A 27859-nucleotide genomic window follows, 5' to 3' on the forward strand; every position below is an offset into this window, starting at 1 on the left:
CCGTAAAATTTTTATATGCGACTGAAGCTCAAAATTTTATTTTAATTGCCATAATATTGTATTACACATGATGTGAGTACAGAAAAGAGTCTTAACTTATTATTTGGAGGTAGTGATGATGTTGGTACTGCTGTTTACTAAATTAACTAACCTTTTTTCGGTTTTTTCAAAATTTCATCTTTCACTGGCTATATTTCTATTGCAGTTTTGGAAATCGAGCCCTAGTATTCTGGCCGTTCAGAGATCTGCAATGCTCAAGAAGCAGCAGCAGCAGCAGCAGCAAGCTTCATCTAATAGTGGATCAGAGGAGGTGCGTTTTCATTATGGAATCTGTTATTTAAAAAATGGACATGCCCAATCATTTAACTAGGTGTAGGTATTTATGAAGTTATTAGAAACAGTAAGTGTTTTGAAAGGATGAGGAAATAACTGCGTTTAAGTATGTGTATCAAGAGCCTTGAAATATCGTATGATATTATCCAATAATAATACTTTTAGGGATTAGTCCAAAATAAGCAACAGACACGTGTGTGCGTTTGCTCATCACAGCAAAACTACAGATAAACTAAATGTGAATACTATGAAAACATATGTAGACAAACATGTCTATTAAGTCATTTGTATGGAATATGAATAAGTCACAAGATCTTTTTAAAAGAATACGCTGTAGCTTTAAACGGTATAGTTCTTGTGCATACATAAGTACACCAGCATGTTTGTTTGCGCAGAAACATTCAGAAAGAACTATATCAAAAATTGTCTAATGGGGCAGAAAAATATTAAATAAAAATTTGAACATACCAGCAATTACGATTCCTTTTTGAGGCCATGGTAGGCAACAATAATGGTTTCTAGATGGTAGGTTTTAAGGTGTTATACAAAATGCTGACATTGTGATATTAATCTAATTTCAATGGCTATATTACAAATTTGTAATAAAGATATTATTAATTACTTTCTGTACTAATGCTACAAATATAACAACATGGGAACACAGCTTTACAGTTAGCATTATTAGCAAAGTGAATGTTAAAAGTATGACAAGCAAAAATTTGATACCATGGTGAAATCCTAATCACTAATAACATTAACATTGTTTTTCTTTTTTGTGTAGGATTCCTCCAGCAGTGAAGATTCTGATGACTCATCAAATGAGGTCAAAAGGAAAAAGCATAAAGAGTATGTCATTTTGTTCAACCAGTCACTTTCATATCAGGAAGACCTTATTGATGTTGTGTTTCTTTCTGATGAAAAATTGTCAGAAGTATACTTTTATAAATTCTTGGTTCATGCCATCTTATTAGGTTAATTTAAACTATTAATCTTTAATATTTATCTTTCTGTGAGGACTTGAGGTGTTTGTGCCACTTGTTTATCTTTTATAACCCCTCTCTCCTATGTATTTTAAAACTCCAGAGATCTGCTTGGTCATAATATCAGAAAATCTTAATGACTTGGGAATACTATGTAGAAGTGTAGGCACCAGTGGAATTTTGGTATTTATGTTAATAGTTAGCTTACTGTTCATCTGCACATGAAATTTAGTTTGTCTGTAGAACCATTTAGAAACTCACTATAATTTCCTAAACATCTTGACCCAGAAAGCGTTTAAGAGTACTTCAGATTCTCAGTTCAGTTATTTAGATGGTTTGGATTTTTTTTCTCATTTTGTCAAAAATATTATTCTATTGTCTTAGGTCTTATTTTTCTACTTGTCTTGGATATTCTGCAGTTTCAGTTTGGTGTGTCTAGTTTTGGATTTGTTATTTATTCCACTTTATTCACTCAATTTATTTATCTTTAATGTGAAGATTTCCCTTTGTTACTAGTTTCTGAAAATTCAGTCATTTTGTCTCTCTGGACATTTTCTTATCCTGTAAATCTCTCTGGTACTACTATTAATGTATATCAGTCGTATTGGATTCTATCTATTATATATATCTACTGGATCATCCATCTTCATAGATCTTACCGTATCATGTTTTATATCCCTTTATTTCTATGCTACATCCTCGTTAATTTTCTCAGATGTCTTCTAGTTTATGAAGTACATTTTCAACTACTGTTTCTCATCAGCTGTATAAACTCTTCCCCTGAGTTAGTAATTTGTAAGCTTAGCAGAGGTGCAGCCATAGTAATATTTTTAAAATCTAATGATTTGGGATGATGGGTAAGCTTGGTTAGATACAAAAATCATTAAATTTTGTATTATAAAAATATGAATTGGAGACACTTTCATATATTCTACCTATTGCTGCTTCTAATGTGCAAACTCTAAAAAGATATTAAGATAAAAAAAATTGCTCCTCATTTTTTATCATAAACCGGATTTTAGCATATGTGCTTGCTTATGTAACTCTTGACATAGTTATAATTGACACAAGAGATACAGAGGAGTGGAGTAGAAGCAGTAGTTGTGAGAGAGGATATGGTGTGTATGTGTAAGAATTTAATATGTATCTTCCATTTGAAGTTTATATTACAGCAGAATATTAACATGTGCATCCAGTAATTTTTCTCCACATGTATATTAGAATTAAATAGACTGAGTAAACTAAAAATAGCAATAAAGGTAAGGTAATCATTAACTGTTGGTTAAAATGGACTGATTTTTTTTTATATATATTTTTCTATACTGTATTTTAGGCTTCTTAATGAACATGTACTACTTTAAAAATCAGTTTCAGACTGTGTATTTTTAAAAATCACAGTCTCCAGAAAATTAAAATGAAAGGGGTTAGAATCTTTTTTTTTTTTTTTTTTGAGAGGGCCGGTATAATTATGTAAGATTTTCAAAATTAAACCCTGTGATTCTTTAAATAGCGTACTATGTTTTCATCCACAGTGATAATCAGAATAACGTTTCCTTATTTGCCATTCATTGAGGTATAACTAAATGATTAACAAGACTCTGGAGTTATAGGAGAATCTGTGAAGACTATTTTCCAGCATTTTTTTACTCTGCTCACATTTTAATGTGTTGGTGTGGGTAAAAGCAACAAATTTTTTTTATAGTAACTGAAATGTAGTTTAGTTTGATTTTTTTTTTTTTGTACTTTTATCAGAGATAAAATTTGCTATACAATGTAAGGATAAACAAACATGCTTTATATATTCTATATACAGTGAAGATTGGCAAATGTCTGGGTCAGGATCTCCATCTCAGTCTGGTTCAGATTCAGAATCTGAAGAAGAAAGAGATAAAAGCAGTTGTGATGAAACAGAATCTGATTATGAGCCAAAAAACAAAGTTAAAAGCAGAAAACCTCAAAATAGGTAAGTATAGCATGTTCTCAATTTGAAGCTGAAAATTGTTGGTTACAGAAGGTATTCTTTTTGTACATAGTGTCTCTCATCTTGTTTTATGTGCTAGTGTTTCTAAAACACCTCTGTCCCCTGGTCTTCGCTACCTAGATCTAAGGCAAAAAATGGGAAGAAAATTCTTGGACAAAAAAAGAGACAGATTGATTCATCTGAGGAGGAAGATGATGAAGAAGATTATGATAATGATAAAAGAAGTTCTCGTCGCCAAGCAACTGTCAATGTTAGCTATAAAGAAGATGAAGAAATGAAAACAGATTCTGATGATCTACTGGAAGTCTGTGGAGAAGATGTTCCTCAACCTGAGGAAGAGGAATTCGAAACAATAGAACGATTTATGGATTGTCGAATTGGGAGAAAAGGAGGTATTTTCTTAAAAAACATATTTATTGTTTGGTTGCTTCAGTAATATTTACTAGTAAATAAAGTATTTCTTGAAGTTATTTCAGTTTTGAAAGTGAAGAGGTGGCTTTTCATCTGTTGTACTTATTTGTTATAAAATGTACTTTGCTTAGCCTGAGTATTTTCTACCCGCGAAATAATCCACTTCACTTCACTTCATTTATTGCAGATAATTAGAAAAAATTTTAAACTACGTTTTTGAACTTTTCTGTTGTCATGCGTAAATAATGGTTGTTATTTAGGTACTTCCAATTTCACAAATAGTTTGGTTAATTTTAAATGTTTTTTCTTTCATCTCAAATCTGTAGGTTATTTTTAGTTATCTTGATACGCATTTTTTTTCAGTTTTATCGAGATAAGACATACAGTGTTGAGTAAATTTTAAAAATTTACATATATTGCAAAATGTGTACCACAATAAGTTTAGTTTATGTTTATCCATCATCTCATATAAAGAAGAAGAAAAAAAGAATTTTTTTTCCTTATGATAACTTCTAAAATCTACTCTGAGTAGCTTTCGAATATACCATACAGCAGTATTAACTGTGGTCATTATGTTGTACATTACATCCCCAATACTTATCTTACAACTGGACGTTTGTATGCGTCTACATTATTACCCCCCCACACACATCTGCCAGCTGCCTCGGGTAACTACAGATCTGACCTCTTTTCCTATGAGGTTTTTGTTTGTTTTAGATTCCATATGTCAGTGAGATCATACGGTATTTGTATTTCTCTGTCTCACTTATCTTACTTAGTGTAATACCCTCAGTGTTCATCCACATTGTTGCAAATAGCAGGATTTCCTTCTATTTGTGGCTCAGTAGTATTCCATTCTATATGTGTACCCTATTTTCTTTATCTGTTGATGGGATGCTTAGGTTGTTTCCATGTCTTGGCTATTGTAAATAATGCTGCATGGAACCATGAGGGTACAGATACCTCCAACATAATGATTTTGGAGTTTTTAAAGATGATATTTCATTATTTTATTTCCAGTTATCAGGCAGCCAGTCATTGGTTATTGTAAATTGCTGTATAATCTTAGGTGTACCACTGTCCTTGTTTTTTCTAATTTTAAAACTGAGGGGATTAAATTAGATAATCCTTCATTCTAAAATAAGTTTCTTTTATGTATGTGCAATACAGTTTTCCTTGATTGTTTACTTATTTAAAAGCGCATATATTTTTCTATTCATATTTTTGAATTTTTGAGTTGAAGGAAACAATCTTATAACAGAATTACATGGAATGTATTGTGTTTTATTTTTCAGCTACTGGTGCTACTACAACCATCTATGCAGTTGAAGCAGATGGTGACCCAAATGCAGGATTTGAAAAAAATAAGGAACCAGGCGAGATCCAATATTTAATTAAATGGAAAGGATGGTCCCATATTCACAATACTTGGGAGACAGAAGAAACCCTTAAGCAGCAGAATGTTAGAGGAATGAAAAAATTGGATAATTATAAGAAAAAAGATCAGGAAACAAAAAGATGGTAAATACGTTTTATATTACACTTAATTTTTTAACAGTTCAGAGATGATTACTAAGCTTTTTGTTAATAAGGAATACATAGTCAAGAGTCCAGTAACCTAAGGGGCGCCTGGGTGGCTCTGTCGGTTAAGTGTCTGCCTTCAGCTCAGGGCTGATCCGAGGGTCCTGGGATTGAGTCCCACATTAGGCTCCCTGCTCAGCGGGGACCCTGCTTCTCCCTCTCCCACTCCTCCTGTTTGTGCTCATTCTCTCTGTCAAATAAATAAATAAAATCTTTAAAAAAAATCGAATAACCTAAAATAACTATTTGTAGACTTAAATTGTATTTGAAGGTAAAACTTTTTTGAAATAGCCATATCTAAACGTCTCCTTAATGATAGTCATGTAGAGTGTGTCTCATATATTATAAATTATACATTTTAAAAATTAAAAATTAATGATGCTTCACTTTATTTCTATTTCAGTTTCTTCATTATTCAGCTGACTCACGTGATAAGTTGCAAATGGGAGATTTTGTGCTACAGATAGTATTTGGGGGAATGGTTATTTAGGGGAGATTTTGAAGTCTATTTCTGGATTAATAATCTTTCAGGTTGAAAAATGCTTCTCCAGAAGATGTGGAGTATTATAACTGTCAGCAAGAACTTACGGATGATCTACACAAACAGTATCAAATAGTGGAACGAATAATTGGTTAGTAATAAATGATTCTCACTGAACTTTTATCTTTCCATGCTTGATCTGAAAAAATTTAAATTTACTGCTTACACATCAAATACAGTAGTTTAGTCTTACTGTAAATAGGGTATTGTAAGCCAGATAACTAATTTTTCTTGTGTAGTTTTTTACCAAAGATTAGTCCTCAGATAAGATTCAACGTGAAAATAAATGAATGATATCTTATTTATCTCACAGCTCATTCCAATCAGAAGTCAGCAGCTGGTTATCCTGATTACTATTGCAAATGGCAGGGCCTTCCATACTCAGAGTGCAGCTGGGAGGATGGAGCTCTAATTTCCAAAAAGTTTCAAGCATGCATAGATGAGTATTTTAGCAGGAATCAATCAAAAACCACTCCTTTTAAAGATTGCAAAGTGAGTATTGTTTGAAGTTTTTAATTACTGAAAATAGTATTTACACATCATAAATATTACAAGCCCAAATAGAGAGTTGGATCCTGATTTCAGATACGCTAACAGAACTGATTGGTTGAAAGGTCTTAGAGGAAAGGATGTTCTGATGATTGCTGTGTGGTCTTAGATGTGGTGCTGTCTTTTAGCTTTGGTGAGTGAAACTGTCAGGAAGATGATAAATTGGTGGTGGTAGTTGTGTGAGGAGCGTCTTGGGGAGACCAAATAGGGGAAATTCCTTGGAAAATAGGTATATAAGCTTTCTTTAAAAGGTAGGGGATATTTTCTTTGAGGGTAGGGAAGAAAAGAGGGATGTCCCTGTAAGAAAAGAAGTAGTACCCAGGACTACTTTATCTAATATAAGATCTTTATACTTAGAGACATTGTTAGCAATAGTTTTGAGGGTCTGTCTGTATACTACTAGAATTTGTTTTCTTAAGACAAGATTGAGTTAAACTTGCAATGGTAATTTCGAAATAAAGTTTAGCCATTGTATGGTTTATTTCTAGGTCAGGGCTGCACCATCAGTTAAATGAATGCATGTAACATAGCCCTTGCTTTTCGTGAACTGTGTAAGACCCAAGTATTTCAGCAGGAACTTACTTATTTCTATCATTTAGGGCAAAATATTTCACCCCATGTTGTTGTTACAGTAAGAGAAAACAGTCTTCTTTGAATGAATCCTGAGATATATTTTGAGTCATGGAATTTCTGAGCTTGAAAATTTGAGATAAAATTTCAAAGTTTATGGTAAAAGCTGAGATTTGGATCTTTTAAAATTCTCACATTTAATAGCTCTCATTAACATTTATTTTTACTAAAGGTATTAAAACAAAGGCCAAGATTTGTAGCCCTAAAGAAGCAGCCATCCTATATTGGAGGACATGAGAGTTTAGAATTAAGAGATTATCAACTGAATGGTTTAAATTGGCTTGCTCACTCTTGGTGCAAGTGAGTATATTTTGAATTGTCTGTTTAATTTGAGGGCATACGAATTTTACAAATACAGGATTTGGAAAAGATTTCCACCAATGTCAAGGATAAAGACTGTTTGGTATTTATGTGCAGGCTTTTGAATTTCCTTAGTGTAATAAGTAATACTTATTACATACTAAGAGGAAAATCCAGTGGAGTTTGAGTTTAACCTGTTTAATTGCTGCACATCTTCATACTACTGTTAATCTTTAAGCTTCCTTTGGACTAAAATGGTAAACTTCGTCTGCTTCTCTTATACTATGACAGAGGCCTTTACATTTATTATTGATAGCTAATAAAAGTGGTATATTGTTTGTATACCTTTCAGATTAATTTTAACTGTTTAAATTTGTACATGGGTTGTGTAAAAAGGTTTCTTTATAAATTTGAATCTATTGCATACATAATTTTTGTTTTTAATTTTGTAGAGGAAATAGTTGCATACTTGCTGATGAAATGGGCCTTGGAAAAACAATACAGACTATCTCATTTCTGAACTACTTGTTTCATGAACATCAATTATATGGACCTTTTCTGTTAGTAGTACCACTCTCCACTCTTACTTCCTGGCAAAGGGAAATTCAGACATGGGCTTCTCAGATGAATGCTGTGGTTTATTTAGGTGACATTAACAGCAGAAATATGGTAAGTTGTTCCTCCGCAAATTTAGAAATCTAGACATACTTGTCTTTGAGGACACGTATTTTATTTGTCTTTTTAGTCTTCGTTTCTAGTGTAAAACTTGCCACAAAGTAAGTGCTCAAAACATGTTTAATTGTAATAAAAAACAGTTTTCAGTTGAGCATTACTTCATGTAGTAACACATTTTTTTGTAATTTCTAATGGAAAGTTTCAAATACACATGAAAGCAGAAAGAAGAGTATAATAAACCTCTGTGTGCCCATCTCCAACTTCACAGTTTTAATGCTTTGCCAGTTTTTTCATCTGTACCTCTATAGAGTACTTTCCTCCCAAATATTGTGAAGCAGACCCGGACAGCATATTTCATCCATAAATGCTATGTTATTAAATAAATTAATCACTTACGTTTTGTTAAATGAGAACTTCCTTTAGTGGAAAGTGTTTATTAAAAACGTATCTACTGTATTTTTTATAGGTTTTGATATGCTGTGGTATTTATATTTTATTTATAAGTAAGATGAGTGTAGCTTGTTGGACTGTGTTAAGAATTAAAATGATTTTTTATATAAACACAGTTTTTTGTGTATTTTGAAGGGATTTGTTTTTTAGATATTCAAATAAAAGTATACTTAATGTTTGTCTTAAAATTATTTTTAAAATTTCTTGATAGATAAGAACTCATGAGTGGATGCATCCCCAGACCAAACGGTTAAAATTTAATATACTTTTAACAACTTATGAAATTTTATTGAAGGATAAGGTGTGTATTACCTATGCTTTTCTGTTGGGTGTATATCCATTTTTCCTTTACCATATATTGTGGGTAGGGTGAGATGATAAATCATGGGTCAGCAAACTACATCCTGTGGGTCAAATCTGGTTTATTTTTTATGACTTTTGAACTAAGAATGGTTTTTACGTTTTTAGATGGTGTAAAAACAAAGAATATGTGACAGAGACCATTACACATTTGTCTGCAAAAAGCTGAAATATTTACCATCTGGGTCTTTACAGGGAAAGTTTGCCAACTATTGACTTACATAAAACTAGTTTGGCATAGTGTGTTGATTTGTAAGATCGTTAAAGAGGGGGAAAATACCTAAAAGAATTAAGCTACTCTGGGTGAAGCACTATGCTAAATGCTTTATAGATGTTGTTTATTTAGTTCTTTGTAGTTCATATCTCAAGTAATTCCCATCTATTTTATAAGATACTGCTATTTCTACTTTATTGGAAAGAAAAATCTGGTCTCAAAAGAGGTTAATGAGCTTGTCTCCTAGGTCATGGCAACAATTAAGTAGAATGAGGCATGTCTCTGTTTTAAGTCAGAGACCCACGTTTATATATTAGAGATCCACAGTTCATAAAAATCATACAGTAAATTATTTCTACACTTGGAATAAGATACTTCCAAATTTATATAATATTTTCTCTAAATTGACATTAATAGAGGCTTCTGCTGGCCATAAGCTAAAAATCTTTTGTGAAAATTTTTAAATGATACATTTTAATGATAGTGTTGTTTTCCTTTTTCCTTTTTTTGAATGTGTAAGCTAGTAAAAACTTTCATTTGCTTTTCTCTGTTTTCCAGTGGGTGAATGAGTCATGGAAGGAACTTTGTTTTGCATGTTGCGTTACTTTATGTGAGGGTTTCAATAAATCTTGAAATAATATATAATTTTTATTTGAAAAAAGAAGTTTGGTTTTAATTTTAATTTGCCTTAGTTTAATAATTTGAATTTAATTTTTCTCTTAAAATACTAACTGTATTCTGTTCATTTTAAGGCATTCCTTGGAGGTCTAAATTGGGCGTTTATAGGTGTAGATGAAGCACATCGATTAAAGAATGATGACTCTCTTCTGTATAAAACTTTAATAGACTTTAAGTCCAATCACCGTCTCCTTATTACTGGAACTCCTCTACAAAACTCCCTCAAAGAGCTCTGGTCTTTGCTACATTTCATTATGCCAGAAAAGTAAGATAAATTGGGATATATAGTTTTAATATTAATTTTATATGTTAAGCTTAGCAGGAAAATAATTAGTGTAGGTAATAAGGTCCGTAAGAAGTTTTATTGCCCTAGAACATTAGACCACAGATTTTTAAGAAGGAAAATAAAAAAAGGAAATGGGATGCAACACTTCATATTTCTAGTATTTTAATTTTTCAGTTTTGTAAATAAACAGGTTTGAGTCATGTGTAATAAATTACAACAGTTGATTTTGCCATTCAAAATAAAATTTGCTTGAAAAACTGAATCAGCATCCTTCTTAGTATTTAATAGTAATAACAACAATAATAAGGTGCTGGTAATCCCTTTTTCTAAATGAGGAAAACTAGACTAAGGGTCAGATGACTTGTTCAAGATGACAGTTTTTTTCAGTAGATTCAGAATTTTAAAATTACATTCTTTGAGAAATATTTTAGTGATAATTCTGTATTTGAAAATACTTCAATTTTTTTATTTGAAATACTTTAATTTTATTTAATGTCTTTAGCTTAAAAAGAATGATAATTTTTATAAAACAACTTATGTTTCACCTTTATAAAGGTATTTATATAAATACATAACAGATTTCTTGGGAAGGATAGTTCTTTGAAGTGACTAGTACTTAGCAAATCTTTTTTCCTGAAAGTCTATATTTTGTTTATATATGACTACTTTAAAAAATCTCATGTGCACTATGACTTTTTTCAGTGGTTCTTCTACTTTCTTAAATTTTTTAGGTTTTCTTCTTGGGAAGATTTTGAAGAAGAACATGGAAAAGGCAGAGAATATGGTTATGCAAGCCTCCACAAGGAGCTTGAGCCGTTTCTGTTACGCAGAGTTAAAAAAGATGTGGAAAAATCTCTTCCTGCCAAGGTTGAGCAGATTTTAAGAATGGAAATGAGTGCTTTACAGAAACAGTATTACAAGTAAGCTGTAAACAGACCACATGTTCTGGACATTTAATTCTAAATAACCCCCTGTAACCTTGTCTCATCGAAGTGTCCCCCCACCCTGCAATAGGTTCTTAGAGCAAAAACAATTCTTGAATTTTAGAATAGGTTTATTCTGTGGGCTCTTGAAGCAAAGAGAGATTGAATGCCATGTTCAAGATCATGGGTAACCTAAGACTGATTCATGATTAATTGCGTTTGTCTGTTTTATGCTCTGTTACCATATAGAGGGCTGTTAAGTGTTAATACTGCTTAAGTGTTAGTGATACTAAGGCATTATTTTGTAGTTATGATAATTACATAATTGACAGAGGTAGAGGCCAGAAAAAGAAACTTTAAAACAAAATTTTAGGCCCCCTGTTGAAGAATATTAATCGTACTTTAGGTAAATTTGTATGTAAGATCTATACAGTACTACTTCAAAGAATCAAAAAGTATTATTTGTCCTAATAGCTATTTAAACATTTAATCGCATAAAATGCACTACTACATGCACTTGGATTCTCAGAAACCTATTTCGTGGAAAAGAAATACATTTATTGCATGAATTTTAGGTTTGTGTTGTGGGAAATTTCAAACGTACACAAAAAGAGGATGACATAATAAATTCCCAACACTCGGCTTTGTTTTCAACTCATACCCAGTCTTATTTTATCTCTAGCCATTCCCACTTCCCTCATTGCCTATCATTGTGAGGCAAATCAGAGATAAAATTGTTTCAAGTCCCTTCAAAGACTTAACCTTATAAAAAGGAAGCAAATAAAAGATGGTAGAAGACGAAGTATATTGTAGTGAGTGGAAACTTTATATAGTTATATAAATAGTTTGGAGTGGTAAAATAACCACCCATAATTTTTCTACAATTTGCATATGTATTTAATTGTAAATTAGAGAAGGCAGTGTGGGTAAACCAGGTATATGCTCATGAGGTTTCTAATAGGTCTGTGTTTTGGTTGCCTAATGTAGTTAAATTTGTAGGAAGGTCAATATAGATGATAGTTGACCCATTTTTGAAGTAACTTTGGAGGAAAAAGGATTAATACATTATACTCACTATGTTACATTAAGCCGTTACTGTATATTGCACAGATAACAGCTTATGTGTTGTGTTCTCATTAATTTTATGAATGAAGCTTATTAGTCTTGTGAATGAGGTTTGGCCCATTGTATATCCAGTTGTGAACTTCATAATGATGCAGTTTTTCTTTGGTGCTTGATTGTTTTTTCATGATTTTAGAATTCATCCTGGTAAGTATTCTGCTAAACCTCATTTTTGTGGTTTTTTTTTTTTTTCTTTAAACAGATGGATATTAACTAGGAATTACAAAGCCCTCAGCAAAGGTTCCAAGGGCAGTACCTCAGGCTTTTTGAACATTATGATGGAGCTAAAGAAATGTTGTAACCATTGCTACCTCATTAAACCACCAGATAATAATGAATTCTATAATAAACAGGAGGCCTTACAAGTAAGGATTTTAAAATATTGTTACTTTATGGTAAAATAAAATTGTAGAAATGCTTATTGCAGTTATAACTGAAAATGGCACAAGGCTTTAATGTAGTGGTTAGAATTTCTCTTTGGTTATGGTACAATTAAATAATGAGGTTTTTTTAGTCTTTATAAAAAAGCCTTCAAAATTATAATTTATCCAATTAATTATTTTGATTATTTTTCTAAAAATGGATTTGTATGGACTACCAAGATTTATCCAGCAGAAGTCCCTTAGTATATTCTTAATTGACAAAAATTCACATCAGTGAATGTGCTGGATTTGTGATATGGCAGATGGTAGTCATGAGAAAGACATCTTGACCTCAGATTTTGCCATTCCTGTCACTTCTGGAAGATAAACGAGAAGTATGAAGAAGGCACAAATGCCATCAGCCACAGTAGTGCTTTAGAATGCTAGGTTCAGTGATGTATATAAGTTAAAATATGTTTTCTTACTCTTTTGAAACCTTTAGTTGCTTAGTTGCTGCTTCTTTTCAGTGTATTGTTTTTCAAGGATTTTTGAAGAAGTAGTGTAATAACTAGCAAATAAAGTGAAACTGCTCCCCCATCCCCTTACCTCCAAAACATGACGAAAGCCTAGGTGCTGAGTGGCAAGGAAAATCGTAGCTTGCATAGATCAAAGTGATCCTAGAAAGGTCCTAGAACATTTTGAAAACTGAAGTAAACTGTTTCCCAACATTATGAAAACATAACATTTTGATTTTAAATGAAAGAAGATGAAGTGTTAAGTAGAGTATTTGTTTCATTTGATTGATTCTTTTCACATGTTCTAACAGTTGTAATTAATTGTTTCTAGCACTTAATCCGTAGTAGCGGAAAATTGATTCTTCTTGACAAACTGTTAATTCGCCTAAGAGAACGAGGCAATAGAGTTCTTATTTTTTCTCAAATGGTGCGGATGTTAGATATACTTGCAGAATATTTAAAATACCGTCAATTCCCCTTTCAAGTAAGCATTTCATTTTTTTGTTGTTGACTTAAATTTCATTGATAGTTGAGCGTGTTCTACAAAATTACCTTTGAAATTATTCTGCAAATTAGGGATTTTTATATAAACTGTACTTTTAAGATAATATATCTGTTTTAAAAATTTCTGTTTGTGGGGTGCCTGGTGGCTCAGTCATTTAAGCTTCCTGACTCTTGATTTTGGCTCAGGTCATTTCATGGTCTTGTGATTGAGCCCCACGTCAGGCTCTGCACTGGGTGTGGAGACTGCTTAAGATTGTCCCTCCTACTCTCCTCTCTCTCTTCCTCTCTGGGAAAAAAAAAGAATTCTATTTGTAATTATTCCTTTTTTTTCTTCTTGACCTTATATTTAGCAGCAAAGCAATTTTTCTTTTCTCTAATTTTTATTTTAATTCTGTACTTCTCTTCTGTGCCCAAATCTAAATGGGCAGTTTTATGTATTAGGCTTTAGTTTGAGGAAGGGAAAGAGAGAGCAGTCCTTGTGAGTGTTATCAGGACTGTTACAGATTCTGAAGAATAATGTTCTCATAGTTATTCTAATACATAGTTTGCTGAGTAAAACTGTAGATGACTCTAAGGAAGGTACTAAAGACCAGAACAGTCTTATATTCCATCTATTCAGTATTTGAGATCCATTCACTGTAATTAAAGCTAATGTGAATGTTTAACGTTAAGAGACAGGTGCTAGTCTCAGTACTTTCTAATAATTTATTTAATCCTTATTTAATCCTTTTATGAACACTGCCTAGAACCTAGCGAACACTCATATAACTAGTAAATGATATATATTTAGTGCAGGAAATACAATAGAAGCAGAATTACAATGATGAATCTCAACAGATATAATCCCTGCTCTGTTGGAGCTTACATCGTAATATGGAAGATAGACATTAATCAGGTAATTACAAATAAAAATAACGTTACAACTCTGGTAATGTCTGCTTTGAAGGACAGATTTTTGGTGATACGAACATGATTGAGAAATATGTAGTCATTCAGGCTAGGGGAAAAGTATGGAAAAATCATCATTGTTTGATTTTCTTAACAGCTTTATTGAAATGTAATTTCCTTCCCATGCAATTCGTCCATTTAAAGTGTACAATTATCTGATTAAAATACACAGAGTTGGGCAACTATCAACACAATCTTAGAATGTTTTTGTCCCCTCAAAAAGAAACTGTACCCTTTAGCTATCACCACATTTCTCCATCCCATCCTCTTTCCCCATCCCAACCCTATGTTGGTTGTTTTTAGACAAACTATTATATGTACATGGTCAAACAAAACAAATAGTGAAGAAGTGCTTGTTATCAGCAATTCTCTGCCCCTAATCCCTTCTCATTCCCAGATTAATTCCCAGATAAAATTATTTTTACAATTCTTTTGGTTTAGGTCATATTTCAATAAACGATATACCTACTGTTTTTTAAAAAATCTTTACTAATTGTAAGTGTTAATGAAAAAGAAACAAATAGCACTATTTAAATTTTTTTTGATTTTGGACATCAGCTAATGTTTAGTAGGCACTCAGTATATGTCTGACACTGAGCTAAGTGTTTTACTGTGTTCTCTCACTGAATGCTCTGAATTTTGTGAAGGAAGTACTACTATTCATTCCCTGAGAAAGAAACTTAACAAGGTGAAAAGTCAAATCACTTGCCCAGGCACCCATGAATACTGAGGTCACTCAAATTTGGGTTGTTTGACTAGAACCCATGGTGCCCCAAGTCAGTGACTTCCAAACTTAATCAGGGGCTTTTGCTGGACTCCTTCCTCTCTTCCTCCCTTCCTCCTTCCCTCCCTCCCTCCCTCCCTTCCTTTCTCTTTTGTCTCCCTGGCTTGCTTCCTTCCTTCCTTCCTTCCTTCCTTCCTTCTTTCTTTCTTTCTTTCTTTTTAAGTTTTTAAAAAAGATTTTATTTATTTATTTATTTGAGAGAGAGAGCGCACACCACATGAGCAGGGAGGAGGGGCAGTGGGAGGGTGAGAAGCAGACTCCCCACTGAGCTGGGAGCCCTACATGTGGCTCGATCCCAGTACCCTAAGATCATGACCTGAGCCAAAGGCAGACACTTAACCGACTGAGCCACCAGGTGCCCCTGGACCTCTTTCTCAGAGTTTCTGATTCAGTAGATCTGGGATGGGGCTCAAAAATTTGCATTTCTAAGTTCTCAGATGACACTGATGGCTGTTGGTCCAGTAACCACACTGGACTTAACCATCATTTATAAACCTGTGGTCTATAACCTATTAATGGATCTGGGAATCAATTTAATGAGTTGTACCAACTTTTGAAAAAATGGAATAGATTTTAACATATGAGAGTATATCGTGGTACATTGTGTCATGTACCTTGCTTTGGGTATACAGCTGTGTACTCATTCATGTGTAAAATGTCTTACAAGGAGACCCAGGCAGAATGATAGCCATTGCCATTACTTACTGTTACTATCTTGGGAAATAGTTTTAATTGTTAAGAGCACAGACTTGAGAGACAGAATGCCTGGGCATTGTCTTCTTACCTAATAGGTACCTTATACTCTTATAGTCTTAGCGAAAGGCATACTGCTTTTTCATACTTAATTTCATTGTTGATTTTAATATCTTTTTAAAATATTTGATTCTGTTATATGCAGTATTTTAATGTGTTTTATTCTAGAGATTAGATGGATCAATAAAAGGGGAGCTGAGAAAACAAGCTCTAGATCATTTTAATGCTGAAGGATCAGAGGTATGAATACTTTTAAAATTGTAATTTATTTTATAAATTTTAGTTGTATCTGCTTTTTTTTTTTTAAATCTTGTTACCCAGTTTTGCTTTATAAGTGAGGTTTTGAAATCAATATTCTATGTTAAATCTGAAGAACTTTACCTTCTCTTAGCAATACTGTTTCAGATAGGACAGTTAATTTGATTCAAAATAAATTAGCCCACTTTCATTTAGAATTTTTTAAATTTGGTGTATATTATTCCCATGTATATTTGTATTTAGGAGTCTTGTTGATTGGTTTTGCTAGAGGTTTTTGTATTTTATTAGTATTTTTTTATAACTACCTTTTACTTTTATTGGTAAAATACTTTTAAATTCAAAAAATCAATTGTAAAATTCTCTAATGATTATTCACAATCACAGTTAGAAGAATTTAAAATTGAGCCTATTTATAATTCCTTACAGGATTTCTGCTTTTTGCTTTCCACAAGAGCTGGAGGCTTGGGAATTAATTTAGCCTCTGCTGACACTGTTGTTATATTTGATTCTGATTGGAATCCACAAAATGATCTTCAGGCACAGGCTAGAGCTCATCGAATTGGGCAGAAGAAACAGGTATTTTTTTTTCTTCTATTTTTCTTTTAGATTCTTTTGTTCATGATCATCAGTGTTTGGAAGTGATTTTGGTTTATCTTCCTGGTCAAATCCTTGGAACACAGTCATGTTGCTCTTTAACAGGTAAAGTACTAAGGAACTCAGATTTACCAAAATCACCTGGAAGGTCTGGCAGACTTGAAGTAACTATGCCAAAATCGGATTATGTGCTCTCTTTTAATCATACATTCTGTTAACAGCTGTAGAGTACCAGTGTTTTTCACTCAAAACATAAACTTTAAAATACCTTTATTATTTTAAGTACTGAAAGAGATTTTGCTTAGTATATCGCTTGCTACCTTTTTGTTAACTTGTATTTTATCCATTTACCTATAAGATTCTTTATGCAAAAAAGCCTTTCTCATTTTATAGTTTTTGTACAGCTATCTGATACCGTTGTAATAGGCCTTGAGAAAAACCATCTGTCATCATTCTGATGCCTTGGTCCTTGTATTTTAATTCATTTACTTCTGTCTAGAATAGTGCTTCTCAAACTTCTGCAAAGCAGGAGATACAAACAAGTAGCACAGAAAGACTTAGCACATTTATATTACCTTTTTAAGATTTCATGTTTTCTACTGAAAAATATGTCCATAATTTTAAATTGAAAGAGTATTTTATCCAAATAATTCTCATAAAAGTCTCCTCAGAAATACATTATGCTTCTTTCTGTAATTTTTTATACTCTGAAACAACATTGCATACCCCTAAGTGAAAGCTTGTATTTACAGTAGTGGTTCTTCACATCATCAGACCTAGTGACCCCTTTTTACAACAGCTGTTTTTAGCACCCCCTTTTCCTGGAATTGGATACATGAATTTGAAAATAATTTGAATGCCCTAATAGCAATTTAGGTAAAACAAAACAAAATAAAACTCTATTTATTTATTTATTTATTTTTTAAATAAAACTCTTTTTAAAAAATACATGTTTTAATAGATAGGACTACACTACGATATAAAGAATTTAGAGTTGAGAAAATAAGAGCAGGACTCATTCTGCATAGGAGGCACAAAGGAAGCAAAGATCGGGGTATATTGGTGTGTAAGAGAATAGAAATTAGTATTAAAATTAGATAATAACACTTACTTGCACATTATAAAGGGAGGCAAACTTGAAGTAGGGATAATAACATGCCAAGATAAATTATAGACCGTCAGGAGATGGTGAGGAAGTAAGATAATCTCACAGGTGAGCTGGGCCTAATGTATATGTGAATAGTCAAATAGCCCTGTTTTATGAATGAGATGGGGAATAGTGGTTAGTGCACTAAACCGATAACTCCCATACTGAAATCCGCAACACATGGCTGGACTCATATTCCATTTATACTACTTAAATACTACTTATAGGCCACCACATTTTCTAAATAGGGGATAGAAAATAGAGGATACATTAGAAGAACCAGTTAGATAAAATACTATAGAAAGTTGCGTGGTAGACCTCTGGGAAGAATTATCTGAGGAAGATCATAAAATAATTGTAACACAGATTTCTTACTATTATGTTACAATACTTTTAAGAAATAAATTGATATAAATATTACTGTATTTTAAAATATAATTATTTAATAAATTATCACTTAATACATTTAAAATATATAAATATGAATACATATTTTTATTAATGATTATTGAGATATATTCTCTATTATTTCATTATTGGTGTATTATAGTAAGATTCCTATGCTTCCTGTACCTGGCTGTTTTTTGTTTGTTCTTTAAGGTTTTATTTAAATTTTAGTTAACATACAGTGTATTATTAGTTTCAGGTGAGCATTATAGTGCTTCAAGTCTTCCATACAACACTTGGTACTCATCACAACAGGTGCCCTCCTTAATCTCCATCACCTATTTAACCCCCCCCAACTTCCCCAAGGGAAGTTCTCTGTTGTTAAGAGTCTGTTTCTTGGTTTGCTTCTCTTTTTCCCCATGATCATTTTAGTTTTTTCAAATTCCACATATGTGTGAAATCATGCCCATACCTGAGGTTTTACTAATATTTGGTTCTAAATCTGACACAAGGTATTTCATATCTCATATTAAATATTTACATGACAACAACTACAAAATGAGTATAGATGAGTAATACAGATGCGTTTTATTGGTGACACCAATACTGCACACATTTGGAAATAACTTAGAGATCTAAATAAAAGGATATCCAGTTATATACTGGTTTATGCAGTAGTTATGCTGAAAAAAACTAATGTATTATAACTTCATTAGAACTCTTCTTGTTTACCTTAAAATGGAGTTCAAATTTAAACTCAAAATAATTTAAAAAGTTTTTAAAAATCATTTTTAAGACTTGAAAGACTCAGGATACTTTTTCTTTGTGCCTGAATGTCCAGTTTAACGCAGAATGTCTAGTGTCCCAAGTCCCAGTGCTCTTAAGTACTGGTAAGCCCACCTAATGATTTCAAAGACTATAAAAATGCTCCCATAGATTTTCAAAATATCTCTGTATAGTGGTACTATTTGATATAGAACTGCTGACCTTGAGAAATAGGGCAAAATTTCTACACATCAATTTTTGTCTGTTTTGGAAAGCTTTGTCTTGTGGCAGGATTTCATCATTAACCTGGGGAATGGTTCACAGAATTTTGGATTATGTGGAATATGAAACATTAATCAGAATTAATGGAACTGGTGTAAGTTGTCATATATTTACCACTTTTTCCCACTTTTTTCTCAGCTAAAAGGTAATTTAAAAATTACTGTCGTTGCTTTTAAAAAAGAAAAATAAGCAAATAAAAATCTTCTAACCAAAATGTAAGAAAGACACAACCTCAAAATAATCTTTAAACTGAAGAAATTTAGCTTTTATATATATTGGTATATATTTTTTAATTTTTATTTTGACCAGTGAGAATTTCATGTAGGATGAGCTTCCCTCTATGTACAGTATTTGGGTGTTTCAGATTAGCAAAATGAATCCCTTTTAATACATTTTATGTTTCATCATGTGTATCTACAGGTGAATATTTATCGTCTAGTTACGAAGGGATCAGTTGAAGAGGATATACTTGAAAGGGCCAAAAAGAAGATGGTTTTAGATCACCTTGTGATTCAGAGAATGGACACAACTGGGAAGACAGTACTACATACAGGTTCTGCCCCCTCAAGGTAGTTACTTTATTTATTTATTTATTTATTTTGAAAGATTTTTTTCATTTGGGAGAGAGAGAACATGACCCATGGGCAGGGGGAGAAGAGCAGAGGGAGAGGGAGAAGCTGACTTCTGCTGAGCAGAGAGCCTGATGACATGGGGTTCTATCCCAGAACCCTGAGATCATGACCTTAGCCAAAGGCAGATGCTTAACCAACTGAGCCACCCAGGCGCCCTGGTAGTTACTTTAATATTAAAAAAAAAAAAAAAGTCATTTAGAATCATTCTACACTCATTTTCCTGAAATGTTATATGCTATAAGCAGATCTTTGAGGTATCATATTTAGTATTGTAATTTTTTAATTTTTTAAAGCACTAGAGTAATTTTTAGTCAAAAGCATACATTCAGGGGCGCCTGGGTGGCGCAGTCGTTAATCGTCTGCCTTTGGCTCAGGGCGTGATCCCAGCGTTCTGGGATCGAGCCCCACATCAGGCTCTTCTGGTAGGAGCCTCCTTCTTCCTCTCCCACTCCCCTTGCTTGTGTTCCCTCTCTCGCTGGCTGTCTCTCTATGTCAAATTAATAAAAATAAAATCTTTAAAAAAAAAAAAGCATACATTCAGTACTGATTTTACCACTCAAGTTTTATAAATCTTGGGAGAAATTCCTTTAACTGACAAGTTTCAAGTTCTTAACAGTGAACTTATAATACTTCACCTAACTCTGTCATATAACTTATATAAAGTTGACTATATCAATAATGTATAAAAGTGCAATGTAAATATTAAATTGTTAACTGTTAGTATTAAGCATTTTTATTTGTTTTTCTTGACCCAGTTCTACTCCTTTCAATAAAGAAGAATTGTCAGCCATTTTAAAGTTTGGCGCTGAGGAACTTTTTAAGGAACCTGAAGGAGAAGAACAAGAGCCCCAGGTAAAAAAACTTGCCTCAAATGTCTTCTTTAAACTTAAAAGTATAAGGTATATTTACTTCAAAATATATGAAAGTATACTTAAGGATTTCTTTCTAATTACAGGAAATGGATATAGATGAAATCTTGAAGAGGGCTGAAACTCATGAAAATGAACCAGGCCCTTTAACTGTAGGAGATGAATTGCTTTCCCAGTTCAAGGTAGATTTTTCTTTCTTTTTAATTTTTCCTTCAAATTATCTAAATTGAGAGGGAGTGATTTTTTTTTTTTTTGTCATTTCATGTTAATCTCTTTAAGCACAATGAGCATGATAATTTCTTAACATTTTTGTCTTAAAATTTGTTACGGTGTATGAAAATTTTTCTCCCTTATTATGACAAACCAGTAGCAACTTGTTTTGAAAAGGACCAAATCATTTGTGAATAGGTACATTTAGTGGAATGAGGAGGGCTGTTATTCTAATTAACATCTAAAGAAGCGCTTGGCAAATAGTACATCCTCAAATATTTGGGTAAATGAATGAACATGATCTCTTAGGACATTTCTGTGGCAGAAGACTTTTAGCTAATGTTTGTTGGAGCAGTTTTTGACATTAGATTAAGTTAAGCATTATCACACCTAAGAAAACTCAAGTTAATCAGTCCATGTAAGCAATGAGCTCCTGTTAGTACTTATAAATATCCCTGGTTTGGTGAGGGCTAAAAGGTTGCAAGGAGTCCTAAAGCAACGTAACCTCATAGAGTAATTTGTATGCCAGTTGTTTAGTATAAAGAGGTAGGCTCCTCTATAGCCATTTTCCACGAACTGAGGTTTTAAGGAGAGCAGTTCAGTTTGTGTCATTTGTTCATTCAACAAGTATTTATTGAGCACCTGATGTGTGCCATGCACGGGGACACAGCAGTGAATAAAAACATTTATGATTTTCGTGGATCACTCTGGCTGCAATGTGGATATATACTGTAATGGAGCAAGAATTAAAAGCGGGGAGATTAGTTAGTGGACTGTTTCTTTAATCTTGAGGAGAAGTAAAGGTTTCTGGAACCGATACTTATTCTGGGTATGGTCTGATTAACTCTACATTATTATACTATTTGTTTTTAACTTGACTAATTGGAAGTTTGAAAAAATGTCACTGATAAGCTAAGTAAAGTAAATACAGATTACTTTTATACCACTGAGTTAATACTCCTATCTTGCTGGCTTTAGGGCTTTCATCACATTTAAAAAAATAGACACGGGGGACCTGGATGGCTGTCGGTTAAGCATCCGACTCTTGGTTTCCGTTTAGGTCCTGATCTCATGGGTCCTGGGATCGAGCCCCATGTAAGGCCCTGCACTCAGTAGGGAGTCGGCTTGAAGATTCTCTCCCTCTGCCCGCTCCATGCACGCACGCTTGCACTCTCTCAAATAAATAAATCTTTAAAATAAAAAAAACAAAGATACGAGAGAATGAACACTATTTGCAGTGTCATTTCTTTTTTTTTTGAAGATTTTATTTATTTATTTGACAGAGATAGACACAGCCAGTGAGAGAGGGAACACAAGCAGGGGGAGTGGGAGAGGAAGAAGCAGGCTCATAACGGAGGAGCCTGATGTGGGACTCGATCCCAGAACGCTGGGATCATGCCCTGAGCTGAAGGCAGACGCTTAACCGCTGTGCCACCCAGGCGCCCCTGCAGTGTCATTTCTTAACACAGGATAAGCATAGGTTTTTTTTCATTCAGTTTTTTTAAGTTTTAATGTGCCACTGTTGGCAGTTAGCTTTAACGAATCCTTTCTGCATACCAGAGTCTTCATAGTTCCTTAAATGTATTATCTTATTTAATCTTGATAAACGTTAGTGAGCTCTTTCTATCCCTTTTTTTAAAGATAAAGAAACTAGGAACCTAAGTAAGGTTATCTGTGGACCTAGAGTTCTTTATGTCTTGTTAGTAACTCTTTGTACTACTTTTTATGATCATAAAAATAAGAATATTGGTTTGTTCTACAGCACTTTGTAGTTAATGGACTGGTGTGGTATTTTCTGCAGAAGATGATTAGCATGTTACTATAAGTTATTTTGTTCTCCCAGCTAATTTTGTTGAGCAGCAGGACAAAAGAGGGTTATTCTTAGAAGTCTTTTGGTTTATTCTACTTTGACCTAATAATAAATAATAAAGAACTAATAAAGAACTTAAATAGCTTAGCAGTCATTTTTGGTTTCATCCATAGTCATATTCATTATCCTGAGGATGTTTTAAGTTTTATTGTCTTATTATGGTATGTCACTTCCTCTCCCCTAAAGTACAAAATGTAGTTTAAAGATGAGGTTTTCTTTAATGCTTATTCTGTTAAAATTCTGGAATTTAAGGTTGCCAACTTTTCAAATATGGATGAGGATGACATTGAGTTGGAACCAGAAAGAAATTCAAAGAATTGGGAAGAAATAATTCCAGAAGATCAAAGAAGACGATTAGAAGAGGAAGAAAGACAAAAGGAACTTGAAGAAATTTATATGCTCCCAAGAATGAGAAACTGTGCAAAACAGGTGACCTTTTAAAATTTAAAAGATTATGTCTGTTGTTGTGAGGGTATTCATACCTGGACTCATCTGGTTTTGTTTATAAAGCGTACTGGCCCATAGTTTTCTTTTATAGTGTTTTCATCTGATTTAATAATTCTTGCCTCTTAAAATAAGTTGGAAAGTGTTCACCCCTCCTCTGCTTTTGAGAAGAGTTTGTATAGAATTGGTATTCTTCATTAAATGTTTGGCACTGTTTGTCAGGGAAACCATCTAGGCTTGGAGTTTTCTTTGTTAGAATATTTAAGTCTAATTTCCTTTATAAATATAGAACGATTCAGAATATTCCTTTTTTGAGTGAGTTTGATAGTTTGTTTCTTTCAAGGAATTTGTCCATTTATGTCTAAGTTGTTGAATTTTTATAGGCATAAAGTTACTCATAATATCTCCCCAAAAATCATCCATTTATTTTTCTGTTTCAAATTCATTGATTTCTGCTCTTTATTATCTTTTTGGCTTTGCTTTAACTTCCTCCCCTTTTTTTAGTGTCTTAAGATGTATTCTTTTTTTTTTTTTTTTTTTTAAAGATTTTTATTTATTTATTTATTTGACAGAGATAGAGACAGCCAGCGAGAGAGGGAACACAAGCAGGGGGAGTGGGAGAGGAAGAAGCAGGCTCATAGCGGAGGAGCCTGATGTGGGGCTCGATCCCAGAATGCCGGGATCACGCCCTGAGCCGAAGGCAGACGCTTAACCGCTGTGCCACCCAGGCGCCCCATAGTGTCTTAAGATGTATTCTTAAGACAATTTAATCAAGACCTTTCTTTTATAATACTATCAGCGTTTAATGCTACAAGCTTCCCTCTAAGCACTGCCTTTTTTGAATCTTATAAATTTTGATACCTGTCGTGTTTTCATTTTCATTCATTCAGAGTATTTTCTAATTTGCCTTATGACGTACTCTTTGACCCGTAGGTATTTTTTGTTGGTTTGTTTTGTTCTTTTTTGTTGTTATGAAATATGTTTAATTTCCAAATACTTGGGAGATATTCTGATTATCTTTGTTATTGATTTCTAGTTTAATTCGGTCATCATCAGCATGCCTTGTATGATGTGAATTTTTAAAAATCTATTGCTGTTTATTTTATGGCCCAAATGAAGAAAATAGGAGATTTTTAAATAATGGTAAGAGGGCCATGCCAGGCTACATCAGATCCTGCAACAAAAGGAAAGAAACTTCAATACTAGTTTTTTTTTGTTTGAATTAGCTTTTGTTTTTTAGAATATTGCATTGCAAGAATATTTGTCTTGATTACTGAGCTTTTTTGGTGCCTCTTAAATTTTGAGTCTGAGGCAAATAAGGGAATTGCTTAGTCGTTGTTCTGCTATCCTTTCCCCAGGGGTAGAGTGTTTTGTTTTCTTTTTCTTTTCCTACAACTATATTGTGTCTTCTCCCATCACTGTGGTGCGGTGCACTGTGGTGCGGTGTGGTGCCCTCAGTGCATTAAGAAAACTGCTCCCTTTCTCCAGGCCATCATCTGGAACGAAAGTTTTTTTCTGATCTTCTGCCCAGTCTTACTCATGAGCACCTGTTCAGAGTTTTGAGGAGTGTCGCAGAGGGGTGCAGGTTCTGTTCTCCATCCCTTCTGTTTCCAGGGACCCTGTACTCTCATAGTCACCCAAACGAAGCCCTTAGCAAATTTTAGCTAACTTTTTTTGCCTGCTTATTTGTTATTTGGTGTCTACAACTCATGCTTTTCACAGGTGAGCCAGTGTTCAAGTTCCATATTACAAGCTCTGCTGTATTTCCTTATACTTTAGACTATTAGATTGCCTTGTGATTTTGACATGTGTAAGAGAAGTTAGGATTTTGTAGATGAGATTTGTTGGGGTTGGGACATCCTATCAATAGGCAGAAATGGAGCCAAATAATGTGTTTGGTCTGAAAGTGACCATGTATGTAGTTTCTTCTTAGTGTTTATTTCTGCCAACCCCATAATGATTTCCTTTCATAGTACGCGGGAAAGGCAGCATTATATTACTTCTTGTGAAGGGATGAGAGGAGGTTACAATGAATAAGAACTGAATACTGTCTTTGACTTTCGTTTCAGCATATTAGGGGTTCAGAAAATGCACTTTGACTTTGGAAAAATTCCAGAGACTTATAGAAAATATGTTTTGATATTTCTGTTAAATAATGGGTGTTATAAATAAATATTGTTGCTTTAATTCTCATTTAAAATAATTTACTGTTGAGGTTGTTTAATTCTATGTTTATGCTGTTTGATTAATTGCTTGTTAATAATTTTTCTCATTTTTACAAAAGGACAATTTTGGGGGCACCTAGGTGGCTCAGTTGGTTAAGTGTCCGACTCTTGGTTTCTGCTTAAGTCATGATCTCAGGGATCGTGAAATCCAGCATCAGGCCCTGTGCTCAGCGGAGAATCTGCTGGAGATTCTCTTTCTCCCTCTCCCTCTGCCTCTCCCCTCCTCACAAACGTGCATTCCTTCTCTAAGTAAATCTTTAAAAAAAGACAATTTTGTGTTTTCCTTCTGATTTATAAGAATGTTTTTAAAAATGTTAGGGCCGTTAATAACTCTGTCATTAACCTGCTATGTTTTTCTATGTTTTGTTTGCTTTTTAATATTATTTATGGAAAGTTTTTTGATAGACATTTGAATTTGTTAATTTTCTCAATCTTTTCTTTTGGAATGTTTTCTTTGCACTTAACAGTTAGAAGCCTTCGTTAGTCTAAGGTTGGATAAATTTTTGTTTTCCAATTCCAGATTAGTTTTAATGGAAGTGAAGGGAGGCGCAGTAGAAGTAGGAGATATTCTGGATCTGATAGTGACTCGATCTCAGAAAGGAAAAGGCCAAAGAAACGTGGAAGACCACGGACTATTCCTCGAGAGAATATCAAAGGATTTAGTGACGCAGAAATTCGGCGGTAAGATGACATAAGACTATTTTTCTTCAACTTGATTTTATTAGAAGGTGAAATTAAAATATACAAATCCCATAATTTTCAAAGATTAAAATAAAAGTTTTAGAGGAGGCAAATATATAATAATTGTGTAGGGATTGGATGGTTCTGCTTTTGGGTCTTCATTATAGCTATGAAAAATAAAGTTTGGTATCTAATCTCTACATGTTATTTATTGTTAGTCTACTTAGACTGCTAAATTTTTTTGGTTTTATTAATGTGGTTCAGAATAGTGGCCCTTTTGAATAATGAATGTATATTTTAGTACATTAGATTTATTTATTAAAATTTCTCCCTACATTAATGACTCCCAAGATTACTATTTTTATGTAGGAATACGTTAGTTCCATATTTTTGTAGTTTTTTAATACTGAGGAGATTTGCTTTTTGAAAGTAACATTGATAAAGCATTTCTGGTATGTCCAAGTAGGAATTGAGGTAAGATAGCCATGTAGGATAAATCATAGTTTTCTTTCAAAATATGTTTGTTTCTTTATACACATTTATATATAAGGGGAATGGGATAACAGCCTACTTTTGTTTATGTAATATTTTTGCTTATGAAATTTGTAAAAAGGTTTGCTCATTGTTATATTTTGAGAGTTTGTTGTTTTTTTCAAGCCATTGTAACTCTTTTCTTTTAAATCATAGACCTGACCGATAAAGTTCTTCCTCATTCTTTCTGCCAGAAAACTAAATATATTGTTAGATTTTATTAAGGGTACTTTTATGACCACCTGATTTGCTGGACTTTCTGTCTTTAGTTGAAGAACATTTCAGCTTCTGCTTTTCCTGGATATTTTCCCTCATCCATCAACCACTTGGATAGCTTTGTTCTTAAGTAAATTTTTATTTTCCATTGTTGGTATTATACCATACATCTGAAATAAAGCTATTATTCAGTGAACTTTATTGGTACTTGGAATGTGAGGAGGTGTAGTATGATTGATTGATAATTCTGGACACACTTCCTGTGGTAGCCTTGAACTTGTCTTGTGAAAATAATAAAGTAATTTCTCAAATAAAATTTAGCTTCTATTGTTTTATTTATATTGGTTTCTAAACATCATCCTGGGTATTAAAATATGTCTTGTCTTACTTGGTATATCTTAATGTTTTAACATTTTTGTCGTTAGCATGGTTTATTCATTTGTGTTAGTAGTAAGAGTGCCTTGAATTGATTTTTGCACTAACAACTGTTTTCTTATTTCTATATATTTATAAATCTATTTTTTAATAAAGAGTGAAGCCCACATTTAAACCAAATAATTATTTTCTGTTAGGTTTATCAAGAGTTACAAGAAATTTGGTGGCCCTCTGGAAAGGTAAATAACGTTTGTCATTCTCATGGAATTACAGAATGTATGTTACATGCTGGCAGCTTTATATATATATATACTGCTATTGGGTTTAGCTACTTTGTTAAATTTGCTTTAAAAATCATTTACAGAGTCTGTAGAAAGCAAATTTCAAGTAGATTTTTTAAAAAGTTTTCATATTCTTAATTCTTTCTAGACCCTCAAATTTTATCTACAAATGAAGTTTTCTATAAGATACATATGTCTGTAAAATACTCAGC

General features: G+C 33.0%; 1 protein-coding gene across 2 annotated transcripts in view; it reads left to right on the forward strand.

Moving 5' to 3' along the window:
* CHD1 (chromodomain helicase DNA binding protein 1) overlaps positions 1 to 27859 on the forward strand; it is a 74667-nt gene that overhangs the window by 25723 nt on the left and 21085 nt on the right. For both annotated transcript variants that reach the window (XM_045808344.2, XM_045808345.2), the window contains exons 4-25: positions 206 to 310; positions 1115 to 1179; positions 3127 to 3276; positions 3415 to 3686; positions 5001 to 5226; positions 5818 to 5918; positions 6141 to 6319; positions 7179 to 7306; positions 7759 to 7975; positions 8643 to 8732; positions 9758 to 9948; positions 10701 to 10889; positions 12217 to 12379; positions 13223 to 13375; positions 16049 to 16120; positions 16565 to 16714; positions 19734 to 19882; positions 20701 to 20797; positions 20901 to 20996; positions 23147 to 23323; positions 26084 to 26244; positions 27564 to 27605. In XM_045808344.2, coding sequence (XP_045664300.2) covers positions 206 to 310; positions 1115 to 1179; positions 3127 to 3276; positions 3415 to 3686; positions 5001 to 5226; positions 5818 to 5918; positions 6141 to 6319; positions 7179 to 7306; positions 7759 to 7975; positions 8643 to 8732; positions 9758 to 9948; positions 10701 to 10889; positions 12217 to 12379; positions 13223 to 13375; positions 16049 to 16120; positions 16565 to 16714; positions 19734 to 19882; positions 20701 to 20797; positions 20901 to 20996; positions 23147 to 23323; positions 26084 to 26244; positions 27564 to 27605 — 3173 coding nt within the window. The remainder of the gene's footprint in view (positions 1 to 205; positions 311 to 1114; positions 1180 to 3126; positions 3277 to 3414; positions 3687 to 5000; positions 5227 to 5817; positions 5919 to 6140; positions 6320 to 7178; positions 7307 to 7758; positions 7976 to 8642; positions 8733 to 9757; positions 9949 to 10700; positions 10890 to 12216; positions 12380 to 13222; positions 13376 to 16048; positions 16121 to 16564; positions 16715 to 19733; positions 19883 to 20700; positions 20798 to 20900; positions 20997 to 23146; positions 23324 to 26083; positions 26245 to 27563; positions 27606 to 27859) is intronic.

The sequence above is a fragment of the Ursus americanus genome, chromosome 5 (assembly GCF_024610735.1).
Source record: "Ursus americanus isolate L20-20 chromosome 5, mUrsAme1.1.p, whole genome shotgun sequence".
Lineage (NCBI taxonomy): Eukaryota > Metazoa > Chordata > Mammalia > Carnivora > Ursidae > Ursus > Ursus americanus.